The sequence below is a fragment of the Eschrichtius robustus genome, chromosome 3 (assembly GCF_028021215.1).
Source record: "Eschrichtius robustus isolate mEscRob2 chromosome 3, mEscRob2.pri, whole genome shotgun sequence".
Lineage (NCBI taxonomy): Eukaryota > Metazoa > Chordata > Mammalia > Artiodactyla > Eschrichtiidae > Eschrichtius > Eschrichtius robustus.
Window position 1 is genome coordinate 26,074,851 of NC_090826.1, and position 21,748 is coordinate 26,096,598.

Sequence of the window (21,748 nt, forward strand, 5' to 3'; positions counted from 1 at the left end):
GAGCATCTTTTCATGTGCTTCGTGGCTGTCTGTATGTCTTCTTTGGAGAAATGTCTATTTAGGTCTTCTGCCCATTTTTGGATTGGGGTGTTTGTTTCTTTAATATTGAGCTGAATGAGCTGTTTATATATTTTGGAGATTAATCCTTTGTCCGTTGATTCGTTTGCAAATATTTTCTCCCATTCTGAGGGTTGTCTTTTCGTCTTGTTTATGGTTTCCTTTGCTGTGCAAAAGCTTTGAAGTTTCATTAGGTCCCATTTGTTTATTTTTGTTTTTATTTCCATTACTCTAGGAGGTGGATCAAAAAAGATCTTGCTGTGGTTTATGTCACAGAGTGTTCTTCCTGTGTTTTCCTCTAGGAGTTTTATAGTGTCCAGTCTTACATTTAGGTCTCTAATCCATTTTGAGTTTATTTTTGTGTATGGTGTTAGGGAGTATTCTAATTTCATTCTTTTACATGTAGCTGTCCAGTTTTCCCAGCACCACTTATTGAAGAGACTGTCTTTTCTCCATTTTATATCTTTGCCTCCTTTGTCATAGATTAGTTGACCATAGGTGCGTGGGTTTATCTCTGGGCTTTCTATCTTGTTCTGTTGATCTATGTTTCTGTTTTTGTGCCAGTACCATATTGTCTTGATTACTGTAGCTTTGTAGTATAGTCTGAAGTCAGGGAGTCTGATTCCTCCAGCTCCGTTTTTTTCCCTCAAGACTGCTTTGGCTATTCGGGGTCTTTTGTGTCTCCATACAAATTTTAAGATGATTTGTTCTAGTTCCGTAAAAAATGCCATTGGTAATTTGATAGGGATTGCATTGAATCTGTAGATTGCTTTGGGTAGTATAGTCATTTTCACAATATTGATTCTTCCAATCCAAGAACATGGTATATCTCTCCATCTGTTGGTATCATCTTTAATTTCTTTCATCAGTGTCTTATAGTTTTCTGCATACAGGTCTTTTGTCTCCCTAGGTAGGTTTATTCCTAGGTATTTTATTCTTTTTGTTGCAATGGTAAATGGGAGTGTTTCCATAATTTCTCTTTCAGATTTTTCATCACTAGTGTATAGGAATGCAAGAGATTTCTGTGCATTAATTTTGTATCCTGCAACTTTACCAAATTCATTGATTAGCTCTAGTAGTTTTCTGGTGGCATTTTTAGGATTCTCTATGTATAGTATCATGTCATCTGCAAACAGTGACAGTTTTACTTCTTTTCCAATTTGTATTCCTTTTATTTCTTTTTCTTCTCTGATTGCTGTGGCTAGGACTTCCAAAACTATGTTGAATAATAGTGGTGAGAGTGGACATCCTTGTCTCATTCCTGTTCTTAGAGGAAATGCTTTCAGTTTTTCACCATTGAGAATGATGTTTGCTGTGGGTTTGTCGTATATGGCCTTTATTATGTTGAGGTAGGTTCCCTCTATGCCCACTTTCTGGAGAGTTTTTATCATAAATGGGTGTTGAATTTTGTCAGAAGCTTTTTCTGCATCTATTGAGATGATCATATGGTTTTTATTCTTCAATTTGTTCATATGGTGTATCACATTGATTGATTTGCGTATATTGAAGAATCCTTGCATCCCTGGGATAAATCCCACTTGGTCATGGTGTATGATCCTTTTAATGTGTTGTTGGATTCTGTTTGCTAGTATTTTGTTGAGGATTTTTGCATCTATATTCATCAGTGATATTGGCCTGTAATTTTCTTTTATTGTAGTATCTTTGTCTGGTTTTGGTATCAGGGTGATGATGGCCTCATAGAATGAGTTTGGGAGTGTTCCTTCCTCTGCAATTCTTTGGAAGAGTTTGAGAAGGATGGGTGTTAGCTCTTCTCTAAATGTTTGATAGAATTCACCTGTGAAGCCATCTGGTCCTGGACTTTTGTTGGTTGGAAGATTTTTAATCACAGTTTCAATTTCATTACTTGTGATTGGTCTGTTCATATTTTCTGTTTCTTCCTGGTTCAGTCTTGGAAGGTTATACCTTTCTGAGAATTTGTCCATTTCTTCCAGGTTGTCCATTTTATTGGCATAGAGTTGCTTGTAGTAGTCTCTTAGGATGCTTTGTATTTCTGCGGTGTCTGTTGTAACTTCTCCTTTTTCATTTCTAATTTTATTGATTTGAGTCCTCTCCCTCTTTTTCTTGATGAGTCTGGCTAATGGTCTATCAATTTTGCTTATCTTCTCTAAGAACCAGTTTTGAGTTTTATTGATCTTTGCTATTGTTTTCTTTGTTTCTATTTCATTTATTTCTGCTCTGATCTTTATGATTTCTTTCCTTCTGCTAACTTTGGGTTTTGTTTATTCTTTTTTCTCTAGTTCCTTTAGGTGTAAGGTTAGATTGTTTACTTGAGATTTTTCTTGTTTCTTTAGGTAGGCTTGTATAGCTATAAACTTCCCTCTTAGAACTGCTTTTGCTGCATCCCATAGGTTTTGTGTCGTCGTGTTTTCATTGTCATTTGTCTCCAGGTATTTTTTGATTTCCTCTTTGATTTCTTCAGTGATCTCTTGGTTATTTAGTAACGTATTGTTTAGCCTCCATGTGTTTGTGCTTTTCACGTTTTTTCCCCTGTAATTCATTTCTGATCTCATAGCGTTGTGGTCAGAAAAGATTCTTGATATGATTTCAATTTTCTTAAATTTACTGAAGCTTGGTTTGTGACCCAAGATGTGATCTATCCTGGAGAATGTTCTGTGCGCACTTGAGAAGAAAGTGTAATCTGCTGTTTTTGGATGGAATGTCCTATAAATATCAATTAAATCTCTCTGGTCTATTGTGTCATTTAAAGCTTCTGTTTCCTTATTTATTTTCATTTTGGATGATCTGTCCATTGGTGTAAGTGAGGTGTTAAAGTCCCCCACTATTATTGTGTTACTGTCGATTTCCTCTTTTATAGCTGTTAGCAGTTGCCTTATGTATTGAGGTGCTCCTATGTTGGGTGCATATATATTTATAATTGTTATATCTTCTTCTTGGATTGATCCCTGGATCATTATGTAGTGTCCTTCCTTGTCTCTTGTAACATTCTTTATTTTAAAGTCTATTTTATCTGATATGAGTATAGCTACTCCAGCTTTCTTTTGATTTCCATTTGCATGGAATATCTTTTTCCATCCCCTCACTTTCAGTCTGTATGTGTCCCTAGGTCTGAAGTGGGTCTCTTGTAGACATCATATATATTGGTCTTGTTTTTGTATCCATTCAGCAAGCCTGTGTCTTTTGGTTGGAGCATTTAATCCATTCACGTTTAAGGTAATTATCGACATGTATGTTCCTATGACCATTTTCTTAATTGTTTTGGGCTTGTTTTTGTAGGTCCTTTTCTTCTCTTGTGTTTCCCACTTAGAGAAGTTCCTTTAGCATTTGTTGTAGAGCTGGTTTGGTGGTGCTGAATTCTCTTAGCTTTTGCTTGTCTGTAAAGCTTTTGATTTCTCCATCGAATCTAAATGAGATCCTTGCCGGGTAGAGTAATCTTGGTTGTAGGTTCTTCCCGTTCATCACTTTAAGTATATCATGCCACTCCCTTCTGGCTTGTAGAGTTTCTGCTGAGAAATCAGCTGTTAACCTTATGGGAGTTCCCTTGTATGTTATTTGTCGTTTTTCCCTTGCTGCTTTCAATAATTTTTCTTTGTCTTTAATTTTTGCCAATTTGATTACTATGTGTCTCAGCGTGTTTCTCCTTGGGTTTATCCTGCCTGGGACTCTCTGTGCTTCCTGGACTTGGGTGGCTATTTCCTTTCCCATGTTAGGGAAGTTTTCTACTATAATCTCTTCAAATATTTTCTCTGGTCCTTTCTCTCTCTCTTCTCCTTCTGGGGCCCCTATAATGCGAATGTTGTTGTGTTTAATGTTGTCCCAGAGGTCTCTTAGGCTGTCTTCATTTCTTTTCATTCTTTTTTCGTTAGTCTGTTCCGCAGCAGTGAATTCCACCATTCTGTCTTCCAGGTCACTTATCCGTTCTTCTGCCTCAGTTATTCTGCTATTGATTCCTTCTAGTGTAGTTTTCATTTCAGTTATTGTATTGGTCATCTCTGTTTGTTTGTTCTTTAATTCTTCTAGGTCTTTGTTAAACATTTCTTGCATCTTCTCGATCTTTGCCTCCATTCTTATTCCGAGGTCCTGGATCGTCTTCACTATCATTATTCTGAATTCTTTTTCTGGAAGGTTGCCTATCTCCACTTCATTTAGTTGTTTTTCTGGGGTTTTATCTTGTTCCTTCATCTGGTATATAGCCCTCTGCCTTTTCATCTTGTCTATCTTTCTGTGAATGTGGTTTTTGTTCCACAGGCTGCAGGATTGTAGTTTTTCTTGCTTCTTCTCCTAAATATCATTCTTAATGGTAAAATTTTAGCAGCATTTCCATTCAGCTGATGAAGCATGCTATCCCATTCACTATAGCAATAAAACCTATAAGCAACAGAAATAAATCTAACAAAAAACATGCAAGATCTTAAAGAAAATAAGGGAACATAACTGAAGAATATGAAAGAAGACCTAACTGAGTGGCAAATTATACCATATTCATGGATGATAAGGCTCAATATTATAAAGATGTGAGTTCTCCCATTAATTAATCTATAAATTCAATTCCAGAAAAAAAATCCCTATAGGATATTTTTTAAGTGAAACTTTATAAGCTTATCCTAATTTTTATATAGAAGAACAAAGAGACAATCAGAATTTTTAAAAATTATTTATTTATTTATTTTGGCTGCACCAAGTCTTAGCTGCAGCACACAGGATCTTCGTTGCGGTGTGCGGGATCTTTAGTTGCAGCATGTGAACTCTTAGTTGTGGCATGCATGCGGCATCTAGTTCCCCAACCAGAGATCGAAGCTGGGCCCCCTGAATTGGGAGCATGGAGTCTTACCCACTGGACCACCAGGGAAGTACCCAGAATTTTTTTTTTAATGTTATTTGAAGAAGACCTAGGTGGGGGAACTCATTTTAGAGATTTAGTAATTAAAGCTGTGACGTATTGGTGCAGAGAGATAGACAAATTAAACTGAACAGACAGCTCAGAAATAGATCCGTGAATTTATGGAAACTAGATGTATAACAGAGGTAGCATTACAGATTAGTGGGGAAAGGATTTGCTGTTCAATAAGCACTGCCAGAAAGATTGATTATCTATATGAAAAAAAATTAGAATACCATATGCAAAATCAATAGTAGATTAAAGCCCTAAAAGTGAAAAACAGAACTTTAAAAAATATCTTTATGTCCTTGAGATAGTGATTTCTTAAACGAGATAGAGAAAACACTTTAAGAGATTGATAAATTTGACTGTATTAAAACTGAAAGCTGCTTTTTAATGAAAACTACCTTTAATGGAGTTTAAAAGGTAAACCACAGATGAGAGAAGATATCTGCAAGGCATATAACTGATAAAGGATTAGTATGTTGTATATATAAAGGATACCTATAAATCAATAAGAAAAAGATAACCCAGTTTTACAAATAAGAAAGGATATTGTGTAGATAGCATTATTGGCCCCAGTTCATTACCCGCTGCCAACATTCACACACTTTGTTGTATGACTTTGCAGTTCTTCTCACTAACAGACCAGAGGATATTTCTTCTCCCCTTGACTTTAGATTTGGCCATGTGATTTGCTTTGGTCTATTAGAATATGTGACAGTGTGGCAGTTACAAGCCTAAGCCTTACGAGACCTCATGTATTTCCACTTGGGCTTTTATACTTCAGCCATTGTCATGAGAGGAAATTGTCCGGGCTGGCCCACTACTCCCAGGAGGAAGATGTAAGACCATATAATAACATAGCCACTTCAGACAAGCTGCCCCATCCAACCCAAAGGCACTAAGCTAAATAAATACTATTGTATAACATTGTTTTTGTGGTTAGTTGTTATTCAGTGTTACTTGACAACATTGTAATTAGCAAGGAAATTCACTTAATCATGGTCAACAAACATTAAAAGTTGTTCAGTCCATACAGATAAAAACAATAGCATACCATTGCATATCCATAAGATTGGCAAAATTTAAAAGTCTGATAATATTAAGTGTTGGCAAAAATTGAGAAGTAGAAATAGATATATACCATTCGTGGGAGTGCACACCTAAAAAGTAGGTGACATGATTCTGGCCATTGAGTTGCAAGTGTCAGTCCCCTGGATGTGGCATCTGGAAGAACTATATTTTTTCCTGATAAAAAAGAAGATAAACTGGGCTGGTAATTGCCTTTTGTCTTTTTGTCTTCTTCCTGCCATTGAGTTGCAAGTGTCAGTCCCCTGGATGTGGCATCTGGAAGAACTATATTTTTTCCTGATAAAAAAGAAGATAAACTGGGCTGGTAATTGCCTTTTGTCTTTTTGTCTTCTTCCTGCCATTGAGTTGCAAGTGTCAGTCCCCTGGATGTGGCATCTGGAAGAACTATTTTTTTTTTCTGATAAAAAAGAAGATAGACTGGGCTGGTAATTGCCTTTTGTCTTTTTGTCTTCTTCCTGCCAGGAATATGGACATGAGACTGCAGATGGGGCACTCATCTTGCAGCATGAGGTGTTTTAATTTCATTACTTATATTTTTCGTATATTAAATTCATTTGATTCCTCTTCAAACCTACCTCTTCTTTTTTTTCCCTTTTCTTATGGATAATAATAATAAAAGGAGAATAGCTAAAATTTGTGAAGTACTTACTACATGCCAAACACTGTTTTGAGTGGTATATGTACATCAACTCATTCAATCCTCACAATAATCCTATGAAATAAGTGCTATTTTTGGTTCCACTTTACAGTTAAGGAAACAGCAATACAAAGGTTAAATACATTGCCCAGGTTCACACAGCTAGTTAAGTGATAGAGCTAGAATTCCAATCAAGCTACCTGGTTCTAGTGTCTGTGCTTATAACTATGTGCTAGTCTATATCACCTTTTATCTTTGATCATTTTAAACATACTTATTTAATAGCCTATTAGATTTTTGTACTATTTTTCTCAAATTCTTGAGGTTCTAATTCCCTGCTTGTTATGCCTGCTGATTCTTCTTTATAAAGAACAATTTCCTTGTGTCTTTTAATATTTTTGACTCATTCATTCAACAGCATTGATTGAGCAGCTATTGTTTGCTCAAGTGCCGTTCAAGGGGCTGGGAATATATAAGTAAACAAAACAGGCAAACTCTGCTCTCTTGGACCTTAAATTCTAGTAGGAGAAAACAAAGAGTAAACGAGTAAGGGGACAGAGAGTGGGAGGAGGTTCTTACATGGAATGGTAAAGGGGGCTTCCCTGGTGGTGCAGTGGTTAAGAATCCACCTGCCAATGCAGGGGACACGGGTTTGAGCCCTGGTCTGGGAAGATCCCACATGCCACGGAGCAACTAAGCCCATGCACCACAACTACTGAGCCTGCGCTCTAGAGCCGGTGCTCCACAACAAGAGAAGCCACTGCAATAAGCCTGCGCACTGCAACGAAGAGTAGCCCCCTCTTCCCTCAACTAGAGAAAGCCTGCGCACATCAATGAAGACCCAACGCAGCCAAAAATTAACTAATTAATTAATTTAAAAAGAATGGTAAAGGAAAGCCTTTATTTAAATTAATTTATTTTAATTAATTAATTTTTTTTAAAAAGAATGGTAAAGGGAGAAGAAATCTTCTCCCTTCATTCTTCACCTGGCTAATGGTAAAGGATAAGGTGACATTTGAGCAGAGACCTAGAAAATGTGAGAATGTGAGCTATATGTATATCTGGAGGAAGCATTTCCAAGCAGAAGGCATAGCAAGTACAAGGCTGCATGACAGGAACATGCCTTGAATGTTTGGGAACAAGCAGAGGTCTTTGGAGCTGGATTGCAGTGTGTGAGGGGTAGAGCAAAGAGATGCGGGAAGAGAGGTACCAGGAGGGGCAGGATGCAGATGGTGTAGGTCATGAGAAGAACTTTGGGGTCGGGTGGGGAACCTTTCTTTGGAGGGTTTTGTGCAGAGAGGTAACATGATTTCACTCGTGTTTCAGAAGCGTCACCATGGCTGCTGTATTCAGACTAGACTGAAGTTGCAAGGAGACTAATTAGGAGGCTGTTGATAATAGGTGATGGAGTGAAGTGGTAACAGCAGTAGCACAGAAGTGGTAGGATTTTGGATTTGTTTTGAAGGTAAAGCTGGCAACACACAGTCAAAGATGACTCTTCATGTTTTTGGTCTAAATAAGTGGAATGGAGTTACCATTTCCTGAGACGGATAAGACTGTAGGAAAGGCAGGTTTAAGATGAGGATGAATTAAGAGTGGTTTGGGATCTGTTGAGCTCAGGATGCCTATTAAACATCTAAGTGGAGATGCAGATAAACAGATAATTTGAGCCTGAGGTTCAGGGAAGAGGTCAGGGGCTAGATATGTAAAATGGTATTTAAAGCTATGAGACTGGATGGGCTCACCTAGGGAATGATATAAGTAGAGGAGAGGTCTGAGCCCTGAGGCCTGGGACATTCCAGCTGTAGGGGAGAAGAAATTTTCCTTGACCTTCTTCCGGGCTGTGTCTGAAAATCAAACTAACAGATTAGCAGGAGAAATGCATACAAATTTACTCAATATAAATTTTACATGACACAGAAGGCTTCATAAAGAAATGAAGGCCCGAAGAGACAGACCTGAGTATTTTTATGCTAGGCTTGGTGAAGAGTGGAGAGTCGTGGAAGAATGTGGTAGAATAAGGAGTAAGAGGTAAGGTTAGAAAACTGGGGCACACCCAGCAAAGCCTGTTTGTTCAGAGTCTTCTCAGCGTCCCTTTGTCTTCTGAGATAAGGAGGCTCCTTTCCTCTGGGTGTAGGGTGGACACCTCTCACCTCAGGGTTTTGTGATCTGTTGCAGCGGAAAAGGGAGGGGGTGTCAGAGTGACCTTCCTGCTTCTGCTGTTTACTCAGACTCCTTTCGTTCAAAATATTCAATATGCCAAGGTGCCATCTTGGGGGGTAGCATGTCCTGAATCCCAAAGCACTTAGAGCTTAGACAAGGAAGAGCCAGGAGAGGAGACTGAGGAGTGAGCAATAGGAGAAGAACCATGAAGGAGTGGTGTCCTGGCAGCCAAGTAAGTGCAACAAGTGTTTCAGGATGAAAAGAGTGATCCACTGTGTCAGTAAAATGAGGACAAAGAAGTGACCATTGGATTTGACAACATGCAGGTTACTAATGATCTTTCAAAAAATGGGTTTTGATGGATGGGGATGGAAACCTGATTAGAATGGGAGAAGTGAAGATAGCAAATGAAAAAACCAAGACAAAAAACTCTTTCAATGAACTCTGTGTAAAGGGAGCAGAGAAATGGAGTAGTAGCCAGAAATAGATGTGAAATCAAGGGGAGTTTTTACGATAGGCCATATTAGACATCATGGTGGTACAATATTGGGAATGATCCACTCTGTACAGAGACGGGAATGACTGAGTTCAGTTGAAGCAGAGCTTATTTCCCACCTGGCCTGGGTTCTGAGAGCTTCCCTCCTGAGCAGTTTGGCATTTGCTTCTGCAAGGTGTCCCCACAGACACCAACAGCCCAGGACTAATTCTCATGTTAATTTTTCAGTTTGAGGTTTCCCACACCAAGCAGGTAAAATAAATTTGGACTCCAGAACCTCAAAAAGCACAACCTTGGGTTTGATATCTCACCTAGGGATTTTTTTCTTCCCAACCAAGGCCCTGCAAAGACAAACTTTCTTTGCCTTTTCCCTGGACTTCGGGGCAAAGTTTACTAGTCCTTTTTCATTACGGTTGAATCCTTAGAGAGTTCCAATTTCTGTTACTGATAAAAACCGGAGCCCATGTTGCTGCCCCAGCAGCTCAGCCATACGTGTTTAAAGCTTTGGCTATATTTTAACCAGCATCTCTAGAGATTTGTGACAGCAAAGTTTCAGCACTTTCTAGACCACCATTTTGCTGGAATCAGAAATCTTCTCCCTTCATTCTTCACCTGGCTAATTCCTAGTCGCCTTTGAGGTCTCAGCTTAAATGTGACTTCTTGGAGAGGTATTCCCTAACCCTCTCCATCCCAATCTAAACTAGTTCACCTTTTTATACTAAGAGCACGCTCCTTCTGTCTTAGCGCTTAACTTGTCATTTATAACTTCATATGAGTATTTGTTTCAAGCTGGTACCCATCTAGATTAAAAACTACATGGAGGCAAGAATCAAGCCTGTTTAGTTCACCATATATAGCAGAAGGCCTGATTTATAGAAGATGCTCAATCAGGTTCGGTGACTGAACAAATAATTGTCTAAAAATCTAGTAACTAACTAAGAGTAGAGTCTTACATGATATCCTGAAACCCATTATCTTCTGTCTTGGAGACGATATTCTCTAAGGAGAAAGTGTTTTTAATGGAAAAAGGACAGAGGTTTCTGACTGTCATTTTACTTGACTCAGAGAAGCAGTGTTACTCCGATTTTGGTAACCACTGTGTCTTTTCCTCTTTAGAATGGAGATCTCCTCTCATCAGTCTCACCTCCTGCAACAACTGAATGAGCAGCGCAGGCAGGATGTATTTTGTGACTGCAGTATTCTGGTTGAAGGAAAGGTCTTTAAAGCCCATCGAAATGTATTATTTGCTAGTAGCGGCTACTTTAAAATGCTTCTTTCCCAGAACTCCAAGGAGACAAGTCAGCCAACCACAGCGACATTTCAGGCTTTCTCCCCTGACACTTTTACAGTTATCCTGGACTTTGTCTATTCCGGCAAGCTCTCTCTCACAGGTCAGAATGTCATAGAAGTGATGTCCGCTGCTAGCTTCCTTCAGATGACTGATGTCATTAGTGTATGTAAGACCTTTATTAAATCTTCATTAGACATTAGTGAAAAAGAAAAGGATCGCTATTTCAGCCTTTCGGATAAAAATGCCAGCTGTGATGGTATAGAACGCTCCTCTTTTTATAGCGGCGGCTGGCAAGATGAAAGCAGTTCTCCACATTCTCACCTAAGCCCAGATCAAGGAACAGGTATAAGTGGGAAATCTTGGAGTAAATATAATTACCATCCAGCCTCCCAAAGGAATACTCAACAGCCTCTGGCCAAGCATGAACAAAGGAAAGATTCCATTAAAAAATCCAAACATTTGAGGTTGTCACAGCCTTCTGAAATGGCTCATTATAAGTCAAGCAAACGAGAAGCACGAACATCTGATTCTTCCAGCCACATTTTGCAATCTGAAGAACGGGCACAAATGGATGCGGAAATGGACTCTACTCCTGTTGGCTATCAGTATGGTCAAGGATCTGATGTCACATCAAGAAGTTTTCCAGGTACCCAGAAAGAGAATCAGTCCCCTCAATCAGGTTCCAAGACTCTGATGTAAATCAATCCTATCTCAACATGCCCTTACTTTTAGGTGTTATGGGCAGTTGAAACAAGTGATTTTTTTAAAGTCATACTTCTCTAATGAAATCTATGCATAAAACACAAATTTTAAAAATTATAATACTGGATAAATTTAATGAAGTCAAAACAATAGAGTTCTGAGGGTCAGAAACCCATGAATTTCCAAACCTGCTTATCTGTGGGCAATTAGATTACTGTTAAATGTTTAAAGCTCTTTTGTAAAATGGTTCAATCCTTAAGACACATATTTTCACTTCATTTTTTAAAATTTTATATTGGAGTATAGTTGATTAACAATGTTGTGTTAGTTTCAGGTGTACAGCAAAGTGATTCAGTTATACATCATATTTTCACTTTAAATAGTTTACTTTCTTTTCTGAGTATTCACTCAGGAGCAGTATTTTTATACAGAAAAGTTAAATAGAGCAACCATACATATTGGTAAAGGTTCACAGACCCAGTATCGAAAAGAAATTAAACTAAATCTGATTTTATTAAGATATAAATACATAATTTTTAAAAACTTAACTAATACAACATATAATATTGATACTGTATCTCTGCAACACCATGAGGCATCTCATTTTTATGACAGTAGTAAAATGCAGAGATATTATTGGAGGCTGATAGTTTCAAAGTAGAGAACAGGGATTAGAAATGTATATCATCCAGTTCCCCCCACCAATTAATCAGTTAGCAAATTTGCTTAATAGTTTACATGTGAATTTAAAGGAAAATTATGATAAAATTAAACTCTTGCAGAGTATAAGATTTAGATGACAATTATATTCCAATAAAGATGTTGACAAAAAAAGATTTAGATGATATATTTAAATTTTTTTATTTTAGAAAAATTCCAAATATATATAAAAGTAAAGAGAGTAGTCTAATTAACCCCCATGCACCCGTTACCCAGTCCCACTCATGACCAGTCTTGTTTCATCTGTACCTCTGCCTCCGACCACTCCCATTTTTAAGCAAATCTCAGACATCATATGTTTTCATGTGTAAATATTTCAGAATGTGTCCCTAAAATATAGTCTTAGAAAAAAAACTACAATACCATTATTATCATACCTAAACAAAATTAACAAGTCCTTAATATTACTAAAAGCCAATCAATATTCACATTTCCCTGGTTGTCATGTAAATTTTAGAAAATAATTTGGTTATAGATAACATTTAAAAATAATAGGCAACCTGATTGATTTTTACTAATCACATTTTCCTGTAGGATACTAACATGAAAATACATGAAACTGTATCATATTATAGAGCTTTCTGAAAATGCTGAGGCGCTCTACCATTGACCAAGGCAGACAGAAATAACAGAGCAAAAATGGGAAACCTTTGTTGCATTTTAAAACGGCAACAAAGTTATCCTTTCTTGGGCTTTGCACTTTTGTAACTCTAGGTTATTTAAATCTAACTTCAATAATGAACAGCTGAACTTAACTGCTGTTAAATTGAGAAGGTTTGCCTCCAACCACAACTAACATTTTGAATATGTGTGAGTTTTAAAACAAACGATTAAAGATCCTTGACACTTTTTACCTTTAAAAGAAAAGCAGTACAGCTGTATGAAAAGTAAGAGCAAGGGGGTTCAGACATCTGGTGTGTGTGCTTGGCTGCGGAGCCAATGGGGCGATGCTACCATCTGTGGGATTATGACTGAATGCCTGCGAGTCAGAATCCTGCCCAGGTGGAACGATTAAAACATTTTTTTAAAAGAAAAGTAAGAGCTGGGGGATAAACCCATGTAAGTAAAACAAGTTACTTGAAAGCGTAAAGACCCTGGATTGTGTCTATATTTTTAAAGTCTAGTACTACTGCTTTACTTAAATCTAGTGACTTTATGCCATTAAATAAAAAGATGAGTGGGAGTCTAAATCTACCCAGACTTTGTAAATATATCAAATCCTGAAGTTACGGTTCTATACTTAGGATTACACTGACAATCTAGTCTTTATAAAATTTCTTCCTTCTCCTTGTTGCCTACCTTTCCGGGATTGGACTCGGCAGCCTCTTTTGGATTCTTGATGTTATCAGAACGGCGATTATGAACTTTCCAGTGACTTAATCAAACTGTCTCTTGACAGATGACCTGCCCAGGATGAGGTTCAAGTGCCCGTACTGCACACATGTGGTAAAGCGGAAGGCAGACCTCAAGCGCCACCTTCGTTGTCACACAGGAGAAAGACCCTATCCCTGTCAAGCTTGTGGGAAACGATTTAGCCGGCTAGACCATCTAAGTAGCCATTTTCGAACAGTATGTATATGATTTTTCATCATTTTACTTCTTAGGAAATACATGCATTTATCTGCTTTAGGATAATCTAGTTCACTGAGGAAAATCTTTTCACACAACTCTGCAATATTAAACAATTTTTCCAATTTAATGTTTTTACTTTGCACATAATGCATAATTTTATGTATTTTTAAAATTTATTTATTTGTTTTTTTATTTTTGGTTGTGTTGGGTCTTTCGTTGCTGCACGTGGGCTTTCTCTAGTTGCGGCGAGCAGGGCCTACTCTTCTTTGCAGTGCACGCTTCTCATCGTCGTGGCTTCTCTTGTTGCGGTGCACGGGCTTCAGTAGTTGTGACACATGGGCTCACTAGTTGTGGCTCACGGGCTCTAGAGCGCAGGCTCAGTAGTTGTGGTGCACGGGCTTAGTTGCTCCACAGCATGTGGGATCTTCCCAGGCCAGGGCTCGAACCCGTGTCCCTTGCATTGGCAGGCAGATTCTTAACCACTGCGCCACCAGGGAAGCCCTATATTTTTTAAAATAGGTTTGTTTTTCTCCTCTGAAACCTTGAAGTAAGAGATATTCTTTTGAATATCCATTTCAATTCACTTAATATCTATTGTTTTTATATCCCGTTTTTTTCAGAGCCAAAGACAATGTAAACTTTAAAAATGTTTAAAACTTTTTAAATGTCTATGTCAGAATCACCACTTCAGATATTCAGCATCTGCTAGTGATTCTTGAATCCTTATCTGGTAGGTTGTCAGTCTACTTTCTGCTGTCTGACCTCTCTCCACTACAGCCTCTTTCTAGTGTCTCTCCAGTTTCTCTGGTCTCCTCAAGGAACGGAGTGAGGTGGGCAATAGAGCGACTGTCAATCAGGGACTGGACTGTCAGCAGTCAGAAAAATCTCAGGGAATTTTCTGTTCAGTGCTCTGGTGGTTTAATAAGGTAGTGACGGGACTTCCCTGGTGGCACAGTGGTTAAGAATCCGCCTGCCAATGCAGGGCACATGGGTTCAAGCCCTGGTCTGGGAAGATCCCACATGCCATGCTGTGGAGCAACTAAGCCACAACTACTGAGCCTGCGCTCTGGAGCCCGCAAGCCACAACTACTGAAGCCCGCGGGCCTAGAGCCCGTGCTCCGCAACAAGAGAAGCCACCGCAATGAAAAGCCCGTGCACCGCAACGAAGAGTAGCCCCTGCTCGCCACAACTAGAGAAAGCCCGCACACAGCAACAAAAACCCAACACAGCCAAAAATAAATAAATAAATTTTTAAAAATAAAAATAAATAAGGTAGTGACATTGGAATTAATCTGCTGTTCATCTTGCAGCAAAAATTTTTTCCAAAATTGATCTTCTATTACCCATACTTTTATTCCATTTATACGAGCTCCTTTTAATTTGGAAGGGTATTGGTCACTTGATGCATTGCTTTCTAGGTATTCATCCAACAAATATATATTGAGTACCTACTATGTGCCAGACCCTTTTCTAAGAGCTAGGTATACGGCAGTGAGCAAAACAAACTCTCTGCCTTCATTAATCTCTGAAGCTAGATTTTTAAAAATTAAAATAACCTTTTATTATTACAAAAGCAATAAGTATGCATTATAAAAACTAAGAAAATAGATAGATGTAAGAATAAGAAAATAAAAATACCGTATTTTTACCACCCAGATATTACCATTCTTAACACTTTATCATGTGCATTTGTTTTTTTAACCAAAATGATATCATACTGTACATGCTATTTTGTAACCTGCTTTCTTTTTTTTTTTTTTTTTAGATTTATTTATTTTATTCATTTATTTTTGGCTGCATTGGGTCTTCGTTGGTGCACGTGGGCTTTCTCTTGTTTCGGCAAGCGGGGGCTACTCTTCCTTGCGGTGCACAGGCTTCTCATTGCGGTGGCTTCTCTTGTTGCAGAGCACGGGCTCTAGGCGTGCGGGCTTCAGTAGTTGTGGCACACGCGCTCAGTAGTTGTGGCTCATGAGCTCTAGAGTGCAGGATCAGTAGCTGTGGCGCACGGGCTCAGTTGCTCCACGGTATGTGGGATCTTCCCGGACCAGGGCTCGAACCCATGTCCCCTGCATTAGCAGGCGGATTCTTAACCACTGCGCCACCAGGGAAGTCCCTGTAACCTGCTTTCTTTAGTGAATAATCTCTACCTTTCCATCTCAATAAAATTTTATGTGTTACACAGTTCAAATTTACCTATAGTTTCCTAAAATACCACTTATAGCTGGTGTGTCCAAACCAGAATCCAATCCAGAACTCATCTCATTGTTAGGTCCCTTAAATATGTTTTTGAGCTAGCATAGTTCCCTACCCACCCCTGCCACCCTCCAAACCTTTTTAAAAATAACATTAACTTACTGAAGATATTGAGCCAATTGTTTTACAAAATATCTTACCTCTGGATTTCTCTGCTTGCTTCTACATGGTGTCATTTTTAGCTTGTTCTTCTATCCCCCCCTGCATTTTCCGAAAACTAGAAGTTTTATCTAAAGGCTTAATGGATTCAAGTTAAATACTTCCATCAAGGACAAAATTGTATGTTTCATATTGTGTCACATTAGGAGACACATCATATCTGGTGGACCCATCATTCATGTTGTTACAGTTGATCACTGGATTAGGGTGATGATACTATGATCCCACCATTGCATTGTAATTAGAAAGGAATCTCTGTGTAACTATTTTGGTATTATATGACTATCCATTTCCCCATGAACTATTCATTTAATAGTATTAATACCAATTGGTAATCTCTGTCCAAATTATTAATATTACTTGGAGTTGTGGAATGATTTACTAATATTATCCTTCTATATTATTAGCTGGAATGCTATAAAGTAAAGCTTTCCTTCATCACCTGGGGCTATTTGGTTACTTTGAAATAGGGTTCCTACAGGAGAAGCAAGATAAATGTTTAATTATTTCTCTTTAACTACCAATTTTCAAAGTAAAGAGTGATTTAATAGTAGCCTCAAATGGTATATGAGTTTTTTCTGGCTTTGTTTTTTTAAATAGCATATGTTCTCATGAATTTTCATTGGTTCATTGTGTTTGGAGCCATAACAATTATTTTTTTGATACTCAAAATTTCAAATTTTTGCAGTGGGGACCCTTGAAGCTGGCTCTTGTGTCCTTTTGTCACAACTCCATTAAATTTTCAGTGTCCTTGTTCTCTGGCTCCAAAAGAGCCCTAGGCTCATCTTGTACTTCCCCTGCCACAAAACTGGAATCAGCCATTTCTCAAAGGAGCTTTGGTACCTCTTAGTGGGGAATGAAATTAGAAACCAAAATTTGGACACCCAGGGTGCTCATTGTCATTAGGGCATCCTTTTTAGATTGTTTCTGAGCTAGAAGGTATATATTTTTAAAATAAGGGGTTCATGATGATATTTTCAGTTTTAACATTACAGAGTTTCACTTAATTTCTTTGTCTTCATAATTGTATTGGATTTGGAGGGGGATGAACATGAATCTGTGTCAGAACTTTGTAATGAAAACAATGCCACATATGATAACCATAATACTGATTCTATCTCAGGAGAAATAAAGGTACACTCACATTATGTACTTTCAACATTTACTGATTAATATGTCAGTGGTTAAGCAGAAGATAATAACTGTACTGAGTGGTAGTCCCATACATTTTCTTAGATATTTTACCAGACTGCTTTAGTTTTCTTGGGTTTTTTGACTATTTGTGTTTGGTGGCCCACTTTCATACCATTCTGACATTATCTAAATGAATATGCCATAAACATTAATTCAGCATATGTAGTTAATTATATGTAATAATTTTTAGATTAGAATCTATAATCTATCGCTCTGACAGCTATTGAGCAAAGTTACTAACTATAATATACAATTATTCATCAATTACAACTTCTTCCCAAAGCATTTCACACATATTAACTCATTTGGTCCATACAACCTGAGTTGTATCCCTATTAGTAATAACGGAGCAGTTAGGAATAATAATAGACTGATACGTAGCAGAACCACCATAGTGGTTGTTTATAACCAGTGTCCATTCTGATAGTCAGGCTTCTATTCTGTTTGGGTGGTGCCCATACCTTACCAGTTGTTAAATATTTTGACAGTCACCCTGGAAGCAGGTTTATAATGTTTTAAGTTACTTGCTTCAAGATAACATGGTTAGTAAATGACAAGATTAGTAAATGACAAAAGCAGGACTAGAACCCAAGCTTTCCAATTCCTAGTCCAGTCTTCTTTCTACTAGATCTTTCATTAATAAAAGTGGCAGAGGGGGAGGGGTGAGATGTGACAGGGTGAGAGAGTGTCATGGACATATATACACTACCAAATGTAAAATAGATAGCTAGTGGGAAGCAGCCGCATAGCACAGGGAGATAAGCTTGGTGCTTTGTGACCACCTAGAGGGGTGGGATGGGGAGGGTGGGAGGGAGGGAGATGCAAGAGGGAAGAGATATGGGAACATATGTATATGTATAACTGATTCACTTTGTTATAAAGCAGAAACTAACACACCATTGTAAAGCAATTATACTTCAATAAAGATGTTTAAAAAAATAAATAAATAAATAAAAGTGGCAATAATCCTTATATTGAAAAATATTTTTTGATAAATTTAAATTTGGGACAATATTTTTTCTTTCTCTAGCGAAATAACAAAATATTAGTATTCAAATGAAATGAGTTTTTTCCCCTGAATTAAAATATGTAAAGTCCTTAGAATAGTATATGGCAGATATTAAGTGTTTGCAATTATTTTGTATTATTCTGGGAATGTGTCCCTTGTTACCTCAGATATAAAAATATTATTGGATTAAGGGATATGTGAAATTATTAAGTATGTAATATTAATCATAAAAACATAATAGACATTATTTAGAGAAAGCTGGTATTTAATATTTCTGTGACATTAATTTATCACCAAAACCTGTGAGTTTTTTCTAATGACTAGATGTTAATTTAATACTAATGCTTGGCTTTGAACATTTTAAATTTATGAATTGGTACTTAGAATATCAAACTGTTCTGCTTTTGAAAAATCTTTTTTTATCACTATTTAAATCTCTACACAGATTCACCAGGCATGCAAACTCATCTGCAGAAAATGCAAACGCCATGTGACTGATCTCACAGGTCAAGTGGTACAGGAAGGAACCAGGCGCTACAGACTCTGTAATGAGTGTCTTGCTGAAGTTGGCATAGACAGCCTCCCCATTGATTTGGAAGCTGAACAGCATCTTATGTCCCCATCAGATGGAGATAAGGATTCCAGGTGGCACTTGGGTGAAGATGAGAATAGATCATACGTGGAGATTGTAGAGGATGGGTCTGCTGATCTGGTCATACAACAGGTTGATGATAGTGAAGAAGAAGAAGAAAAGGAAATAAAGCCCAACATCAGGTAGCTGGGATGTGAACCAACAGATCTGGCATGTCTGCAACTTACATTGACTTCCCATAACTCTCTCTTTCCATGGTCAGAGTCTGGTTAACAAATTATCAGACTGACTTGAAAGTAATGACCTGATATCACTTGCATGCTTTCTGAACAGGCCATTGTATCCATTCTGAACTTTGTTGCCCTAAAATCTGTTGCTGCACTGGAAAGAAAGACCTAGCTTGAGTTGGCATGATGGATGAACAATTAATCTTCTTACTTTTATTACAGAGATACCTTTTTTTTTAATATTGGAAGATCTACTTAGTGAACTTTTTTCAAAGAAAATATTTTAAATAAATTCACCACAACCAAACTGTATATAAGATAATTTCAAGGTGTTTCAAAAACATATAAACTACCACTATTGAATTTTCACAGGGAACGAGGTAAGAGCACATTTAAGGGTCTGGCACCCTAGCTGACTAAACTAATTAGTCTATTACCTTCAGACTGAAAATGACCTATCATTATTCCAATATCCTAAATGTTTTAGAATTACGGCAGAAAACAAACCTAAACTGTTTGAAATCGTTCATATTTGAAACTTTTGTCATTAAGTTAAAAATTACTCTTATGTAGTCAGTGTTTAAAAAGAACAAACTCTAAAATAGAAGCTGACCAGAGATTATATATAGACATCATTTTCTTAAAGCAGGAAACTAATACTGTCAAGGTAGTTTTTTGAGGATCTGTCTATATAGCTCTCTTCCTCTCTAGAGAAAAAAAGAAAACTGGAGGTTCTTGCCAGTTCTTAAGATTAATTTCCTCCATTTATATACTGCTATATTACTTATAAAGTGCTCTTTCACACATCTCCTCACCTAATCAGCAAGGTAAATAGTATTGTCTCTGATTTACAAATGAGGAAATTAAGGTCAGAAAGTTTAAGTCGTGGGACTGGTGACTAGACAGGTTTTGATTTTAAACAGTCCTCTTTCAACTGTCTCTCCCTGGATAGTCCCCTGAAATGGTGAAGAAGTGAAGTCAAACCTCACCAATCTGCAATAATTATAAAAAGAAGCCTATGAGAATTAGAAAGTATGAAAGAAGAGGAATTTAATCATCTTCAACAACATATAATATCTTGAACTAGTAGTGCTAAGTAATGTCCCTATAGTACCTATTGACATGTTTTTATGTTATTTATATATAAATTTTATATATAAAACTACTTGAACACATTATTCTCCTAAGTTCTTTAAGCAGTTTATATATAATTCTTCAAAACAAACTTTTCTACTAGGATACAAAATTAAGTTTTAACTCCTCCCCTATATGAATTATGAAACATTCCAAAATTACAGTCAAATTGGAGATGCATTATTTTAGTTGTAAAGATAAAATCTAAATACTAGAAGTAAAGAACTGTTCATAAAGGTCTTGGCAAGTTATCCCAATTAAGCTTGTTTTAATTTAATTTTGATAGAGGCTCCGTGTATTATACTGTATTTTTAACTGCCATGACATACCTCAAGATACTTTTTATGTTATTTTCTCTTATTCTTTAATTAATGATTGTCCTTAATACCAATTTGTGGGCCAAAATAGTTAATTTCTGTAAGTTTTTTTTATAAATAGATGAATAACCACTTTGTTTTATGGTACCTAATTCTGAGATTTTTTTCAAGATTCCCCTGATGGTAAATTTCCAATTGCTTCAAGACCGGATAGTGTGCATTGAGTTCATTGTCTCCCAACATGACCATTCCTGAGTCAGGAGTCTTAACAATTACATTGTTCCAAATGAGGGAGGGAACACTTGTCATTCTTCAGTCTCACCAGAGGATGATAACATCTTTCAAAATTGTAATCTGATTTTTAATCATTGGAACCAATAGGAAAAATGACTGACTTGAGCTTTATTTATAGAAATGAAGTTGTGCTTGCATGTGTATACTCTAACGCACTTTAGTCTATGATCTAAATGTTCTTTGATGCTACTATATTCTGCATGCAAACATCAGCATGATTGTCAGCAAGGTCCACTGAACACAGTGCCACCAGCACTTGTAGAGCCTTATCAGAAATAATGCTTTCTCATAATTGTTTATAACAAGCATCAAGCAATCCCCAAAAAACAGCTATCAAATTCACCAAACTAGACAGTGCATCTGTTCTATCATTTTAGTATCATAAAAGAACATTCGTGACATGTTTGTAAGTTGTAAATAATAACTCCAGTATCATATCATATTTATCTAAGACTTTAGAGACCAATTCTTTTCTAGAGTGAAACTGTCTATTAATGGTTTCTAAGAAAACTGAATTCTTTGGCTCTTAAATGTGGGAAAATATTACATAGGGGTATAATCTGTTAATATAAGCTTTATTTATGCCAAGATTTTTTTTTTTTTTTAACGTTAGGAAAATAATGGAAGTTGGTTAGACCAAAGTTTGCTCTTACAAGAATGCTGTTTTATCAGCTTCTGAACACCCTTCTAAGTCTATGGTCCTCAAGATCCGGTTGATAGGATGAAGTTTTGCAAAATAAAGCACCACTGAGTCGTGCCTACTGTCTGGAGGAAGCAAAATTGACTAGGCCAGTGGTTTAAAAGATTTTTTTTTACCCAAGAAACCCCTTCTTCAAATGAATTGTTTCATAGAGAAGTTCAACATTTAAGGAAACTCTAAAGGACAGAGCTGCTCTGGTTTAAGCTCCCTACAAACCTTTCCCCAGACACTCCGCAGAGCTCAGGAGTCCAGCACTGAAAACCTTGGGCTGGATCACT

At 37.2% G+C, this 21,748-nt stretch overlaps 1 protein-coding gene across 2 annotated transcripts in view; it reads left to right on the top strand.

Moving 5' to 3' along the window:
* Positions 1-20,141, top strand: part of ZBTB8A (zinc finger and BTB domain containing 8A) — a 55,403-nt gene extending 35,262 nt beyond the window's left edge. For both annotated transcript variants that reach the window (XM_068539413.1, XM_068539412.1), the window contains 3 exons: positions 10,423-11,243; positions 13,419-13,588; positions 18,652-20,141. In XM_068539413.1, the coding sequence (XP_068395514.1) occupies positions 10,424-11,243; positions 13,419-13,588; positions 18,652-18,984 (1,323 nt within the window). In that variant the 5' untranslated portion in view covers position 10,423 and the 3' untranslated portion in view covers positions 18,985-20,141. The remainder of the gene's footprint in view (positions 1-10,422; positions 11,244-13,418; positions 13,589-18,651) is intronic.
* Positions 20,142-21,748: the final 1,607 nt, after the last annotated feature.